This window comes from Neoarius graeffei, chromosome 1 (genome assembly GCF_027579695.1).
Source record: "Neoarius graeffei isolate fNeoGra1 chromosome 1, fNeoGra1.pri, whole genome shotgun sequence".
Classification (NCBI taxonomy): domain Eukaryota; kingdom Metazoa; phylum Chordata; class Actinopteri; order Siluriformes; family Ariidae; genus Neoarius; species Neoarius graeffei.
The window spans coordinates 52,201,434-52,217,609 of NC_083569.1; the positions used below are offsets into that span (position 1 = coordinate 52,201,434).

Sequence of the window (16,176 nt, forward strand, 5' to 3'; positions counted from 1 at the left end):
CCACAAACGTCACTATTCTGCGCTGAAGTAGGCGGCAGGTCTCTCAAAAAAGTTACAACAACATGGCGCATAATCACGGGCGCAGATAGAGGGGGGGACGAGTCAGATTTAAATTCACCTCGTTCGGTCCCCCCCACTTATAGGGAGGAAAAAACGTCTATGCTGTCTTTCTTTGCATAAGGCAAACCTCACGGAAAAATCAAAAGACTAATTACCATTCGGTTTACTGAGGTGCACAGCAGTGTATACATATAGTTGCAACAACTCACATAAAACAAAACAAAGACTGATATTCGGTTGGTTGAGCTGCGCGGACTGCACAGGTTGCGAGCTCGAGCTTGGTTGCTATGGTTACTAACAACAAGTTTGACAGGCATGTTGGGGTTGGTTTGCTGGCAGCTTTGTCCCCCCCCCAGTTCAAAAAACGTATCTGCGCCCCTGCGCATGACATCAATGCGAGGGACGCTTCGGGCTGTGAAGGTTCTGAATCTTCTCAATGGAAGGACGCAGAGGTTAGGGAGCTGATTTCCATTTGGGGGGATGCAGCTATTCAACCTAGATTGGATGGATCATACCACAACCGGGCGGTTTTACTTCCGTAAACACTGGCCATGCTCACTGCGTGTGACGTCGTCGTATCCCGCAATGCGCATGCGGAACACTTTTAGGTCGCTTTTCGTTCATACTGAGGATCACATACAAGTCGCATATATTTGTTAATGTGAACGACCTCACCAAAAAAATCGGATTTCACAAAAAAATCGGAATTGAGCATTAAGCCTTGCAGTGTGAACGTAGCGTAAATCTCACTGCATATTACCGTCATATAACAAGGCCTTTTGCCAACTTTCGAGAAATTCATCCAAAAATTGTGAGAGCAGTTGATGTCAGAAGGCAAGCACACCTTCATGAAATTGTGAAAGTACAAGCTTGTTAGTCAAGGGCCACAACGCTGGTAAAACGCGACCGAAATGAACATGCGTATTACAGACATATAACAAGGCCTTTTGTCAAGTTTGGTGAAATTCCTCCAAAAATTGTGAGAGGAGTTGATTTCAGAAGGAAAACACTCATGAAACTGTCAAAGTATAATTTTGTTAAATCAAGGACTGTCACTCTGGTAAAATATATGACCAAATTTAACGAAATTACAATATGCTTATCAACGTATAACAAAGAACCCTGTCAAGTTTGGTGAAATTCCTCCAAAAATTGTGAAAGGAGTTGATTTCAGAAGGCGAGTACCCTTCCCGGGATGGACATCGCCACGACATAATCCCCCTTTGGGCCTTTTGGCCAGCGGGGGATAATAAAAATTGAGGGAAGCTGATTTCAGAAAGCAAGCACACACACACACACACACAGATGAAATTGCCAAAGTACAAGTTTGTTCATAATCAAGGGCGTAACTTCGGTAAAATTTGCCCAAATTCAACGAAATTTCAATATGCGTTTGCCATATACGAAGGCCTTTTACCAAGTTTGGTGAAATTCCTCCGCAAATTGTGAGAGGAGTTGATTTCAGAAGAACATACACTCTCATGAAACTGTCAAAAGTACAAGTTATTTAATCAAGGGTCAAAAATTCTGGTAAAATTTTCACAAAGGAAATTAAATCACTATGAGTATTACTGTCATATAACAAGGCCTTTTGCCAAGCTTCAAGAAATTTTCCAAAAATTGAGAGAGCAGTTGATGTCAGAAGGCAAGCACACCTTCATGAAATTGTGAAAGTACAAGCTTGTTGCCACAACTCTAGTAAAGTGTGACTGAATTGAACAAAATAATCTGCGTACTACCGACATGCAACAAGGCCTTTTGTCAAGTTTCATGAAATTCCTCCAAAAATTGAGAGAGGAGTTGATTTCAGAAAGGGGAAAAAAAAAAAAAGTCAAATTATAATTTTGTTAACCAAGGGTTGTAACTCTGGTAAAATGTAACCCAATTTAACAAAATATGCGCATTACCATTGTTTATTGCAAACCGGCATCACAAAAAAGTGTATCTGGTTTAAGGTGGCAGTAGAAAAGGCTATTGAGAAAAGCATTCATTTTTGCTACTACAAATTTAATAGCATTTCTCTAATTTATGCTGCACTTAAGGTTTTCATTTGGCTCAGCCTCGTAAAAACACACACCGTATCGAGTGAAAAGGACACATGCAATGACCTGAGAGAGGTGAATGCTGCTTGTTTAAGCACAGCTACAGTTACCCATATCAGAACTGTATTCAAACATACTAGAAGTATTAAACGTTTAAGTCAGATATTAACAATCTGAATTGGGGGGGGGAGGGGAGAAAGAAACTATAGCTTAAATATCTCAATTTTCTGACTGTGACATTGTTTCAGTACCAGTAATGTGGGTAAATAAGGAGTCAAAATCTGAATTCCAGACACCACTTTTCTGACATCTTCCAGCACTGGCTCCCTGAACCCCACCCAGAAAAATGAGGCCTCAATCTGTGAACACCCAGCGAGTTTATGATCACTGACCGGACCTGTGTTACAGGAATTCTCCCACTGCCCGTCATGACCTGTTCGTTTGATGATTACACAGCCAGTGTTGTTTTTGGCAGCCATTTTTGATTTAGTTTTAGTCTTTTGGACTAAATGCTTAGTAGTTTTAGTCACATTTTAGTCAATTCCATCCTTGATAGTTTTGGTCTAGTTTTAGTCGACGAAAACTAAAAGGGTTTTAGTCAGTCATTCATTTTAGTCGAAAAAAAAATTACTTTAAAACATTAAATTAGGCCAATACAGAGATAGGAAATTGTAATCGAGGTTGATAGGTTGTACATAACATGCTCTTTACATAAACGCTGTCTTGTGCGGACATCCCAAGTCTCCCGGAAGTTCTGGGAGTCTCCCGCATATTGATAGCGGCTCCCTGATGCCCGCAAATTGGATAATATCTCCCGGAATCTAGAGGAAGCAAGCAAGAGCGTGCACGTGAAACATTAACGTCTGCATCGCGCATATGACCGTGTGCGAGGGAGCCTGTGTCTATGCCTGTTCATGTAGCGCATGCTAGACAAAGAGCATCCTGATTGGTTTACAGACATGCAAATTCATTTCAGGGAGGTGCCGTGACCCCCCCCCAACTGATGGGGAAAAAAAAAAAAAAAAGTCATGCGTCACGACACCTCCCTGAAATGAGTTCCTGCAGGTTGGGATGTCTGCTAGTGTGTATAGACCCTTTTCAGTCACGTGACCTTCGTAAACGCGACCACCATTTTGGACATGTAGCGGACTTCGGCTCGAATTGGTTTGAATGCGAGGAAGGCGACAAACGGAGAAAATACAAGAAAAAGGAGCGAGATGCAGAAAATACCTTCGCTATCCAGCGACGTAGGGCATTTACAGGGCGAGCAGAGGGAGAAATAACAGTAACGACACATTAGCAACGCCGTACAGAAATAACGGTTTATGGCACAGACCCTTTCGGTTCTCGCTCATCTAGCTGCTACAATGACTGCTTAGACTGCAACAACAATACCTGACACACATTTAAGTATCCGTCGTAAAGACGTGAAACTCGTCGAGTGACGAGTGTGTTCATTGATAAGCTAACTCAATCTAAAAGTAGACATACCATCACACTGCCCTGGCGCTGTGTACAGTTTACCTTCTACGGTTTGTGCACTCACTAGTTGCCATTACTTTCTCCAACCGTTGTTACAGATTACAGGGAACGGCCTGGATTTAAGAGACAAATACATGTTCCTCTTATTTTGAACACTTATTTGTAGGCAGTGCTTAATTTGTAAAGTGGGAGGTCCCGGAGCGCAGAGGATGAGCGGCTCCGGAGCGGAAAAAAAGAGGAGAGGGGAGGGGGGCTCTGCGCTTCTGGGCATGTTTTGTAATGACACTGCAAATTAAGTTCATCTGCAGATATTTTGTGGATGTCGTTTCATGAGAGAAATCACCAACAAGACAGATATCAAAATCAGACATTAACACTAAATAAAAAAATGCAAGTTTATTTAATTATTATTATTATTTTTTTGTTACATAGTCAAAAGAGGTGTCGGATCACCGGATCCAGTGTAAATAGCTGCCGGAGCCAACGCCCGAGGTTCCGGGGCGCGCTCCGGCTTGCTCCCCCTCAAATTAAGCGCTGTTTGTAGGACACTGCCTCTGATCTGTCCTACAGTCTACCAACAGCAAAGGAACACAACGCTAGCTAATGTCGTTAGCTAATAGCTACTACAGAAGAACAAAGAGGTTACAATGGGTTATTTTAGCCCATTTGGTTACACACTCGGCGCCACAGAATGTTAACAGCAATGTAATGCCTTTTCTGGCTAATTTTATTCGTCTTACCTCCAACAAAGTGGTCACTACACAAGTGTTGATATGCCGCTATCCATCTTCTCCGTCGTTCAGCATCTACCGGGATCCGATAAAATGATAACCCTTGCCTTGTTTGTTGATGGTTACTACATCCAGGTGCACAACAATATAGTGGCATGATGGAAGTCTTGCTGAAAATAAACACTTTCTTTGCTGCCGTTCCTCAATGTTGGCTGTGGTAAACTACTGGTAGTACACGTCCAAAATGGCGGCCGCGTTTGTCGTGATGTCACGTGAAAAGGGTCCATACGCCATTGTTCACAGACTCGTGTTTCTGCCTACGTTTAACATGTCGCAATGCGCTGATAGAGCACAAACATGTCATGATGAACACACAATTAGAAGATGACCACGCTGTCCGTTAATGTAAATACCGGTATGCTGCTAACGTTAGAGTAGCCAGGTGTGCTGCTGCTCATTTAGACATATTAAGGCACAGCAACAGGTCTGAAAAGCGACATTTCCCCCCGTATGTTTCACAGGAACTCAAATATGGGTCAATATATGACAAAGCATTCAGTTGCTGTCCCACCAAAAATCCCTGCAGGACAAGTTTTACTCATGACATGTTAATTGAATTTAAGTTAGCTTAACCAAGCCAACTGTAGCATGAAGCTAGCGGTCCCATTCATTTTCGCCAGGTCACGGTGTTTTGGAAAACTTCATAGGAAATTCATCACAGACCGATTGTTGAGTGACATTAACCAAAGCTAGCAAACATATACATGATTTGTTAACAGGACTTCTTGTAACGTTAACTTACCGTCGCAGAAATAGCAACATGGTGAGCCTTTAGACGCCTCTTGAGGTCGGTCGTATTCTTGCCATGTAGTTTATAGCCACAGCGTGTACCTCTGTCTCCCCTACAAGGCATTCCGTTTTATTTTCTGCTGGATTATGTGTAAAGTGTGTCCATAAATCATCGCGTCTTTTCCGCCCACCAAGCCCTTGTGCTGGCATTGCCGATGGTCCATGAACTGTGTGGCTGCCCCGGTGTGCACTGTGCCCAGACACGCCTGGTGGTAGGCGTGACCAAACAAGGACAGGATGCAGGTGCATTGCTGATATTTTCAGCATTTGGCAGACAGGTTGCACGCACCATTGGAGGAAACGCCATGCATTTTGATAGTCCTATAGCCAACCCACTAACATTTTCATCTCGTCAACAAAAACAGATACGTCTCGTCATATTTTCGTGATCAAAGAGTTATGTTTAGCTCGTCACTGTCTCGTTTTAGTCATGAAAAAAAGGTGCGTTAACGAAATCATTGTCATAGTCATCGTTAACGAAATCATTGTCATAGTCATCGTTAACGAAAACACTGTACACAGCTCCCCCATGCTCTGGGAGAAGTGCCTGTAAACAAGGCATCCTAGAGATCAAGTCTCAACACCTATGGGTGCTGCTTTGCATGCATGCACACACACACACCTGACCTTTACTCAACATCTAAAAACAAAACCGTAAATCAAGTGCCTTCAAAATTCAAATCATCACAGAAAATCCATTAGTCAACATGTTCAGATATGCTTAGTAGGCAATGCTGCAGGCTCACAAGAAGATGACAGTGTGTGTGAAAGAAATAAAACATCTGGGGATCAAGCAGAAACACCACAGAACACTTACGTCATATTTAGCAGAAATGTTGTCGTCCATATCCGAGTCATTTGGGTCCACCACATCCTGAAAAGGAGGTAACGTGGACACCTTCCTTCTCTCAGACAGCTCATTATCCCTTAACTTGGCATGCCGGACCTGCGATTTGTCCTTTAGAGCCTTTTTATCCGAGTGGTGAGGCTGGACCAAGCTGGAACTGGACTGGAGCTTCTGCGATGACTCTGAAAAACTTCCTTTCCGTTTTTTGGTAATTTGGGCTTCATCGTCCATCGACGACCTTCGTTTATTTTGGCCCAAGCTCGAGAAGCTAACCTCAGTTGCCCGGTGCTCCTTAGATATGGCCTTGGGCTCTTTGAAACCCATCTTAGGGATGGGCTGCTCATCACGCAGCGGCTGGTTCTCTTTGGGTTTCTTCAAGGAGTCTTTGGAGACTTTGCCCGAGTCCCTGCTCAAGTCTCTGAAGGCACTTTTGGACTCTTTTGAGTCTTTGGGAGGCTTGTCCTTGTGCTCCTTGGACGGCTTGTGGAGCTTGAGTGAGCTGCTGCTGATGCTGTTGGTGGTGGTGATGGTGAGGGCACTACCGCTTTTGGACCCGTCCTTCAGACAAAGAACAAGAGACTATGGTTAGAGAGTGGCACCAGACATAAGCAGGCCAGGCAGTTACAGGAAACAAAATTACAGGATAAAAATTGCAGGCTGTGAGTGGGTCTCATGGAAGATCTTCTAAAAAGTACACAAATGGTGAGCAAATGCTTATTCAGCAGAACTCAAAACACTTCTGTATCCCCTCCCAACTGTGAATTTACATACTGTCTAATTTTGGAGTATATGGAAAGTAGGTAAGCTACAGGAGGAGGGGAAGCTGAAACCCTCAGTTGTAACCTGGACATTGAGGCTTGAAGGCACTTCCTCCCCTAATGACTGGGTTGTTATGTTCTGTCCCAAGGTCAGGCCTGGTAGCCCCTGTCAATATTTCACTCATGCAGTAAAGCCATTAGACAGTCTAGACAGAGGAGGTGTTATTGACCTGCCTGAACTACCTCTAAAGCTTTTTATTTTCTCTATCTGTTGTTGACCCTTGGACCTCTGAACACAAAAAGGCTTCTTCATGGCGAGCCAAAGAATACAATTCCACCTGACAGAAAGCTTCAAGTGTTCATTTATGTACGTTCTACAAGGCTGGAACCACACCAAATAGTGGATACCAAATTAAACAACCCTTGCCTCTTATTAAGTAAAGCAAAATCAACTGGCGCTGTATTCAGCAGATTTAGCTTGGCTCTAAAAGCGTCTTATAGAGGGAAAACCTAAGAATGAGTAGGTGTGTCCAAACTTTTGACTTGTACTGTACACACACACACACACTTTAAATGCCTTTTGCCCATTTGCTAAGGAGGCTGATGTAGTTGTGCAGCAGTCAGGCTACCAGTGACCCTTGATCCGTCAGTAATCCATCACGTGCGAGGGCCTGTTTAGATTGGGAAACGTTTCCATGTGCCGTAGGGACTCCCGTAACCTCTGCATGCGCGCAGCACTTTAAGCTGGATCACACTAAGTGATACGACACTGGAGACTAAAAATAAAACCTAACTGAAGAAATATGTAGGTACATAGTCCTGCACGATTTACTAGCGTAATGGATAATATGCTTCACTAAATATATGGGGAAAAAAAAAAAAAGTGTTCTAACTTTTAAGCTCCCTGCGCAACACTGCTGGAAACTAATAACTGGAGTGAAGCGTTACATAAAGAAAGGCCTGAACAGTTTCTTAAATGGTTCTTTCAAGCAGATTTGGGAGGGGGAGAAAAACTGAAAATGTCTGAGGTCTATAAGTATTTCACAGTTAATTCAAATCCCCTTCTGTAACAGAACACCCTGCTGCTTAGTTTACGTCATCATAAAGTAAGCACTTGCCTCTTCCACAGCCAAGAAATACCTGACTCAAGCCAATGTTTAACGTCTCTCAAAATCTCCGCTAAATGCCATGAACATATTTGAACTTGCCAAATATGGAAGATTAAGAAAAGCTCTTTGAAGAGCTGGGAATACTTCTAGTGGCAAATGAGGGTTCCCCTCTCCCGTTGATTTAGTTTGCAAGCTGAGCGGGGCTAAACGTGGAGATTTATACTAACTTTTGCTCCTGGAAAGGACTTGTTCTTTTTGCCATCAGAGAAGTTCAGTGTCAGTGAGCTGCTGGGTAAAGTGGGCAGCTTAAGGTGCTGACCGAACAGAGACGTGGAGCCTTCCTGCATGACCATCACCTGAGGATAACAAGAAACCCACTTAGATTACAATACTGTTGCAAATTCCTCAAACACGTTACAAATTCATCAAAAACCACGTGCCAGTGAATTGATTTTCAGCACAGCTTCACTTAAAGAGGAGCTCCTCACGTAATTATTTCACTGTCGAGCTGGCCAAACATGGTTTCTGATGACTTTGTAACATGGTGGCTCACATTCTGTAAACATTTCAAATGTAATGATTATTAAATCATTAGTTAAGGACTGATCCTTACTTTAGAGTCTTCTGAACTTCTTTTATGGGGATCTCGTTGCTATAAAAATAGAAAGCAAACAATGAGATAGCAAGTGAGTGAAGGGAAAGAGAACACACACACACCCCTTCCCAGAGGCAAAAACCATCAGGTAAATTGAAGGCGACCTTTCAGTCCCTGCCAAGTTAGATTGATATTGGACATCCTAACAGAATGGCTCTCTTAATTAAACGACTTCCAGTATAACCACTCGTTGTCAATCAACAGTGTCGATTCATGCTACACCCAGTCTATAAACCAACTAGTACCAAGGGAAATGATGTCATCCACAAACGGTCAGATTCCTGGAACAAAACTAGAATCAGGAGAACAAAACCTACAAGCACATTCCTACAGTACATCATTTCCTTAGATTGTGACATTTAAAAATAAATTAAATTAATTAATAACTTGTGCTTGGTGCGTTTCTATCATCAGGCTGTGATTTGACCAAAAAAAAAAAAATTTAAAACACTCCACCCATGCACCAAAAGATGTGCTGTCCTCTGGCATGGGACCAAGAACAATCTGTGTGTCCTGTAGTGATGGATGGTTCAGGCTGGAATTGGCCCACTTTAATTCATCCTGCCTGATGAGAACTGTAATTCCATTAAGACTCTTACTGACAGTGGGGTTTATTGTGGAGCTTTGCAGAGGCAAACAGCTTCATAGAACAGCACTACACCCTCACCTTGTGTGCGCCCACAGCTCTCCCAAAAGACACCACCCGCATAAACACCGACCTACCGTAACGCTGGGACAGAGCCCGGATTCAGAAACCTTCAAATGATAAATAGCTGTTCTGCAATATCACCCATACGTACTGCCGAAACAAAACGTAATATACAGGGCAAATGCTCATTCTATACATGAAATGTAAACTAAAAGCGGTTCAGAACAGAACAGCAAGTACAAATTTACTTCCTGCATGCTCGGGATGAAATTTCAATTTTAAAAATTTCCAAAAATTATTTGCCAGTAACCTAAACCATTGAGGTTCATTCCAGTAAAAATAATCCAACTTAAAGGATTTATACTGCAGTGGATCAGGTGGAATATAAATATCCACTTCATTGTTCCAAGTTAATAGCATGTTTATTCTTGAGCCTTATTCATCATCTCAGTACTACTGGGCCAGTTTCAGTTTTGCATTCCACCAAATTCAGGCAGGAACATTGCAAATGAACAGACTAAGCACGCATGTACATTACCCCTCCGGCCTTTAGCAGCTTCCTGCGGAACTCCTCTGTCGGGTTGTTGAAGGTGAGTTTCTCACAGCGCAGGTGATTGACAGGCGGATGACCCTCCAAGTGCAGAAATAGATCGTAGTCGAAGCGCACTTTTTTCGGCTCCTCCTGGTGAATAGCAAAAGCGTGTGCTCAAACTAAATCACGTTCCTATGATGCAAGAGGACTGTCAACTCGAAGGAAAGGGAAATAGGTACCTTATTTCGGAAGTACACTTCAATAGGCAGAATAAAGCCAGCGTATCCAGACTCTTCCACTTTATATGGTGGATCCTTGCACACTGTCACAAGGAAGGGGCAAAAACATTTAACAAATAAATTTAAGGCTTTTTTTTAAATTTAGCTATCATTTCACCTTTTAGCACATTAACGCATTTACTAGGCTCAGACATTACTTTGGACTCAAAACTCACAAAGCTACATCTATTTGCATCTGTTTGTAGTAAGATCCTTGAATTGGCCTTGAACACATTTTGAATGTGCGCACGTGTGCGCGTATCTAAAAGAAATGCAAATCAGTCCATTTTATCAAGCTCCTGCTGTGTGAGAACAAAGAATAAATGGAATACATTTGTATGTGTACTTTAGCAATTACAGTTGAGCATTTTCAGACAGTATGTGTGCGATACTGCAGATGTGAAAGTGCACAGCTGTAACAAACTGGTGCACAACAATGAAGATCAAATCAAAAAAGAAAACACACACAAAAAAAATACAATTTAAACCAAAAACATTTAAATAGCTAACTTTGCAGAAAGAGAGATATGTAGTGTCGAAGCAAATTTGGGAAATATTTTGGTACGAAAGCTGAACATAAATTCTAAGCATGGTTAAAGCAAACACACTTTCTCCATTATTAGTTTGCTTGCTAGAGCAAAATTTATACTTTTGGCAAATTTTGTATTTGGCCTGATCCATTTTGACAGTTCATAAATTTAAGACGACCAGAAAAACAATAAACCCTTTGCTCAGGGGTTATGTGGGAATGAACAGGGCTGGAAACGTAATCAAAAAGTCTTTGGAAACTTGTTGGAAATTTTCTGCAGTTGGGTCGATTCGGGGTTGTGTTCTCGGTGCTGAACTGAACCACACCTGAATGCAGAGTTCACATCTGTCCAAAAGGACTGTACAGAGAGGGATTGAATAATGCACACAGTACCAGTCAAAAGTTTGGACACCCCTTCTACTTAAACTTTTTCTTTATTTTTATTGAGTAAGACACTTCATGTCTTAAAAGTAATGATGGATGTCGTTTCTCTTTACTTAGTTGAGCCGTTCTCAATGTAACATGGGATTACTACAGTTGTGGAATCGGGCTATTTACTCTATTATTTATTGTTTGATCTCAAACACATTAAGAAGGCAAGAAATTGCACCAATTAACTTTTGACAAGACATGTTAGCTGAAAGGTGTTCCAGGTGACTACCTCATGAAGCTGGTTAAGATAACGCCAATAGTGTACAAAGCATCAAAGTAAACGCTGGCTACTGTGAAGAATCTAAAATATGAAAACATTTGAGTTTTTTTTTTTTTAAACATTTTTCTGTTTACTACATAATACCATACATCTTCCATGTGTTATTTCATAACTTTGATGTCTTCAGGGCGGCACGGTGGTGTAGTGGTTAGCGCTGTCGCCTCACAGCAAGAAGGTCTGAGTTCGAGCCCTGTGGCCGGCGAGGGCCTTTCTGTGTGGAGTTTGCATGTTCTCCCCGTGTCCGCGTGGGTTTCCTCCGGGTGCTCCGGTTTCCCCCACAGTCCAAAGACATGCAGGTTAGGTTAACTGGTGACTCTAAATTGACCGTAGGTGTGAATGAGAGTGTGAATGGTTGTTTATCTCCATGTGTCAGCCCTGCGATGACCTGGTGACTTGTTCAGAGCGTACCCTGCCTCTCGCCCAGTCAGCTGGGATGAGCTCCAGCTTGGCCGCGACCCTGTACAGGATAAGCAGCTACAGATAATGGATAGATGTCTTCAGTATTGTTCTACATTATAGAAAATAATCAAAATACAGAAAACCCTATGAATGAGTGGGTGTGTCCAAACTTTTGCCTGGTACTGTGTATGAACACACACACAGTCATCTTCACTTCAAATCAAGCTTTCAAAGCAGAGCTAAACATGGAATCATTATTAGTACCACAGTTTGAGGTCAAACAATCCAGTGCTTTTCCAAAGAGCATTTTGGCAATGGCCTAGACATAGAAAAAAATGGCAATAAATCAATATCTCAGTTCTGGCACAGCATCTGTGTACTGTATCATAGTGCAGTCAACCCAAGAACCAGAGAAGACGATGTGTATTATTTATTTGCCCTGACAGGAGCTTAATAAAAAGTGAGAATTTCTGCCCTGTCTCACAGTTGACCTGTCGGGGATTCAATGAAAGGAAACTTAAAACTAATTTCATGCTGCTTTTGACCTGCATGCAGTCAAATCTGTTCATGGTTTCATTTTAAACTTTATTACTGATTCACTCAATTGTAAATATTTTGGCAAGTCATGAGTCGTATTGAAGTATGGAACGCTACTCTTGAATTACATTCAGCCTTATAAGTTGCTTTAGACCCCCCCCCAAAGTTAAATGAGGGCAGCATAGTGGTACAGTGCTTATTACTGTCGCCTCACAGCAAGAAGGTTCTGGCTTTGAGTCCGTCACTTGACTGGGGCCTCTCTGTGTGGCGTGTGCATGTTCTGCTCCTGTCTGTGTGGGCTTCCTCCAGGTGCTCCGGTTTCCTCCCACAGTCCAAAGACATGTGGATTAGATCAACTGGCTACTCCAATACCCCATTCACACTAAAAATTGTTTATTTACTGCTATTGTGCTGTAATGGTGTCTTGTGGGAATGGGAGCAAAACTAAAGTTGAAATGTTAATCTTTCCACTGGTGACCAAGTAACATTAACCGTAAGCTTTTGCCACGGCTCCACTGGGAATCAAAACCATTGGATTAACGTGCTGGGACATTGCTGGCACTGGAATCACTAGAATCTGCTCTGCTCACATGGATTCAAATCTGCTCCGTTTGCTCAAGATTTTATTTTTTGACCGTGCGATTTAGGTTAATAAAAACATAATTGGCCTATTAATTTCTACTAAACGATACAAGTAGAACGACCAAATGGACCATCAATGTCTTTTTAATAAATCAGTTAAAGAGGTGTGGGAGGAGCGCTGTTATAAAGCCGAAAGCGCTAACTGGACTCAAGTGCACCATGATGTTGTGGGCAGCATATAGCAGATGAAAATCCAAATTGCTTGAAGCTGCTCTCACTGAATTCAGAATTGAATGCAGAACATATCTTTTACAGAATTAAATTTACATAATTATCCATTCTTGAGATATTACAAATCAAAGATTGAAAAAAAAAAAAAAAAAAAGGCTTAAATTTTAGAAAACTGCCATAATATATTTTAGGATCACATGGTCCAAAATGGGCCGCATTAACCAAATGAGATCAACTGTGTTTTTTCCCCCCCCTTCATAATTTTATTTCTCCCCCCCAGATATTTACATGGAAATTGGCAGGCACATAGATGGTTGTATACGAAGTTTGAAAACTCAGTTAAAAAAAAAAAACAAAAACCCTGATTCATATTTAAGTAGTATTAATTATGCTATTTAAGTAAAACATTAAATTAGTCAACTCAAAAAAAGTAATAAAATATTTCTAAATACCCTTTTTGTGCTCCGTCAGCCTTTGTATTTATCAAAAGCAGGGCCTACTTGTGTTGAAAGAATATAAAATGATATTCACAGCTTTCAAGGCTAACCTTGAAAAAAACAAACAGATCCACAGCCAATAAACAATTCCAATTAACTGAATTGAAACTGACACTCGCGTTTCTGATTTCCGGTTTTTTAAAATATTATTCCGATCACTAAGATCTCAATATTTTTTCATCAAAACAACTCCGGTTATATTCTTAAACCATTATTTATTTACAGGAATCAGTTTGATTTGAAAAAATAAGTAGGTAAAGCTATGAAAACTCACTTCAACGTCTCCTGTGAATAGCATCAAAACTAGCAGACGGAAAATTTTGCTGAATCCTTCATCAGAAACCATGAGAGCTAGCAGGGTTTCCCCAGGTTTGACCACCATAAATTTAAGACTTTAAGACCTTTTTAAGACCACTTAAATGAGAATTAAGACCTACATCGCACCCATTATGCGGTCGTAGAACACCAGATCAAATTCCCAATAATGACAAATGTTTCAAGTAAAAATACTTTTATTATAAAAAAAAAAAAAAAGTTATATACACTTAAGTCATTATATGCATTGCTTGTCGAATCTTCACATTCAAGACCGAATTTTGTTATGTAAGACATTTTGTTTTTTCCACAGGAGAATGTTGTAGCGACTTCAGAGTCTGGGAACACAGCCTTAAAGAGTTCACTTATGCCCTCATTCGAGCTGTACGAGTGGCGTTCCGTAATTGTTTTTAAAATCCAGAGCACCTCTGCCCAAAGTGTCGGGGTTCCACCGACACCCATCATGCCACTGCTCGGCCCTTGTGTTGTTGCTAGCCTTGCCGATGACGTCTGGCTTGGCTGATGCTGCTGACGTTCGACAGTGGTGCTAGTGCCAACTCCAGGTGCATTCGGAGATTGAACCGTGCAGAACTGAGTGATGGGCTGGTAGCGGTGGAGGGCAGATGCAATGTGCTTTGAGCTTTTCATGTGAGACTCTAAAGCGAAATGACCTATAGTGGACAACTTGAAGGTCTTTCGACAAACACAGCATCTTGCTTCAACGTCGCTTCCAGGAACCTCCCTCACCCAATCACGATATCTTTCATCTGAAAGCCACTGCTGATTAAAACGATACTTCCCCATGCTGCGATTCGCGGAGTCTCCTCTCCACCACGGACTCCGATGATTGTGCCAGTGCGAAAATGCATCAATATTGTTTCTCTCTTTGCGCATACTCCAAGAAATTCACTGATGTTACGCAAAACCCATGTTTTCGCACTGTAGAATAGTATGAGTAAATTTAAGACCTTTGTTTAAAAAATTAAGACTTGGGCAAAGCAATTTAAGACTTTTTAAGGCCTTAATTTTGGAATATTAAATTTAAGACTAAGACTTTTAAGACCCCGCGGCTACCATGGCTAGAGAACGTCCCTATAAAAAAAGTTGATATTTCACGAGTAATCCAGTCAGAAACCGATCAGAAGAAGAGAAAGAGCCTGACCGCTTTCCCGTGACTCAAAAAGCACCGGCAGTTTCCCAACGTCCCACGAGCAGTGTGTGTACTCTGTTGTACCAACTTCAACCTGCCGTTACTCCAAAAGCACTGAACAGATCTTCATAAGGTACATTTCTTTTGAAAGCAGAGATAAGCTTTTTAATGATAGTATTCACGATAGACATTATTCAGGAGTTAAACAATGACAGATTTAGAAACCCAGATGAGCGTCTGCATGCACAATTTTCACAGCACAGCCAGCGAGTATCTGATATGCCTAGTTGTGGTAATGCTGAGAACATGTAACATGCACACTAAGATTGTTTACATTTATTGCTCTCCATTTATGCAGTTGGCTATTTGGCTAATCATTCCAGCACAACGCAACTCCTTTTAGCGACACAATGTGTTTTCATTATTGTTTATCTATTCACAAAAACACTCATTCTTCAGACTTATTCACTAAAATGGGTCACCAAATTAAAGGGGAACTGAAGAAGTCCTTTTTAAACTTGCTTTATTTCTTAACATGTTATTCAATTAACCTTATATCGTGACTCGTATCGGCATATTATATTACACTTATTGGCCTTTTCGGTTTTTAGCCATGTTGAATGTAGTTCGTATGGTCCACAGCCAGGGCAGGAATTTCATGAGGGCCATGGCCCTTGTGCCCTCTCAATTTGGCCTTGTGCCCTTGGAAAAAAATATCTGCCGTAAGGCCACCGTGGCCTCGATGCCCTATGGTTTTGTAGTCTGCCTCGTGACTGCCAGTAGGCTTTAACGTCACCTGCGTCTACTGAGAAAAAAAAAAAAAAAAAATCTTTTGATGACATTCTGGATTCTTATTGGGCAACTCAGTGGTGGATCGGACTCGAGCCTGGCATGAACCGCTCCGACGTGCTATAATGACACCAATCTATCACCAGCCAACCAGGAGACTTAAATCAAACGCATCCCCCGCCCACTTGTGTCCGCGTCTGAGACGTTGAATTTTCACAGAAGGAGGGAAGAAGTTGACTGAGGTAAGGCTGTGTGATAAATTAACGAACGAATAAGATAGGAATTTCAACATGTAGGGCTTAAGTTTGTTACCGTTAAATAAGCATTGCTTGTACAGTAACATTACATCGTTACAACGTTGACCCACTTTTAACGTGCCGAGTACCGACTGTAGCCGGTAACAAATGCCAATTAGCTTGCTGTCAAGTTCTTCCTTTGTCGAG

At 41.6% G+C, this 16,176-nt stretch overlaps 1 protein-coding gene across 2 annotated transcripts in view; it reads right to left on the reverse strand.

Moving 5' to 3' along the window:
* The window catches only part of mllt3 (MLLT3 super elongation complex subunit), a 100,760-nt gene that overhangs the window by 38,002 nt on the left and 46,582 nt on the right, over window positions 1–16,176 (reverse strand). For both annotated transcript variants that reach the window (XM_060934174.1, XM_060934164.1), the window contains exons 3-7: window positions 9,954–10,036; window positions 9,721–9,864; window positions 8,492–8,530; window positions 8,106–8,234; window positions 5,982–6,569 (exon numbers count right to left, since the gene is read on the reverse strand). In XM_060934174.1, coding sequence (XP_060790157.1) covers window positions 5,982–6,569; window positions 8,106–8,234; window positions 8,492–8,530; window positions 9,721–9,864; window positions 9,954–10,036 — 983 coding nt within the window. The remainder of the gene's footprint in view (window positions 1–5,981; window positions 6,570–8,105; window positions 8,235–8,491; window positions 8,531–9,720; window positions 9,865–9,953; window positions 10,037–16,176) is intronic.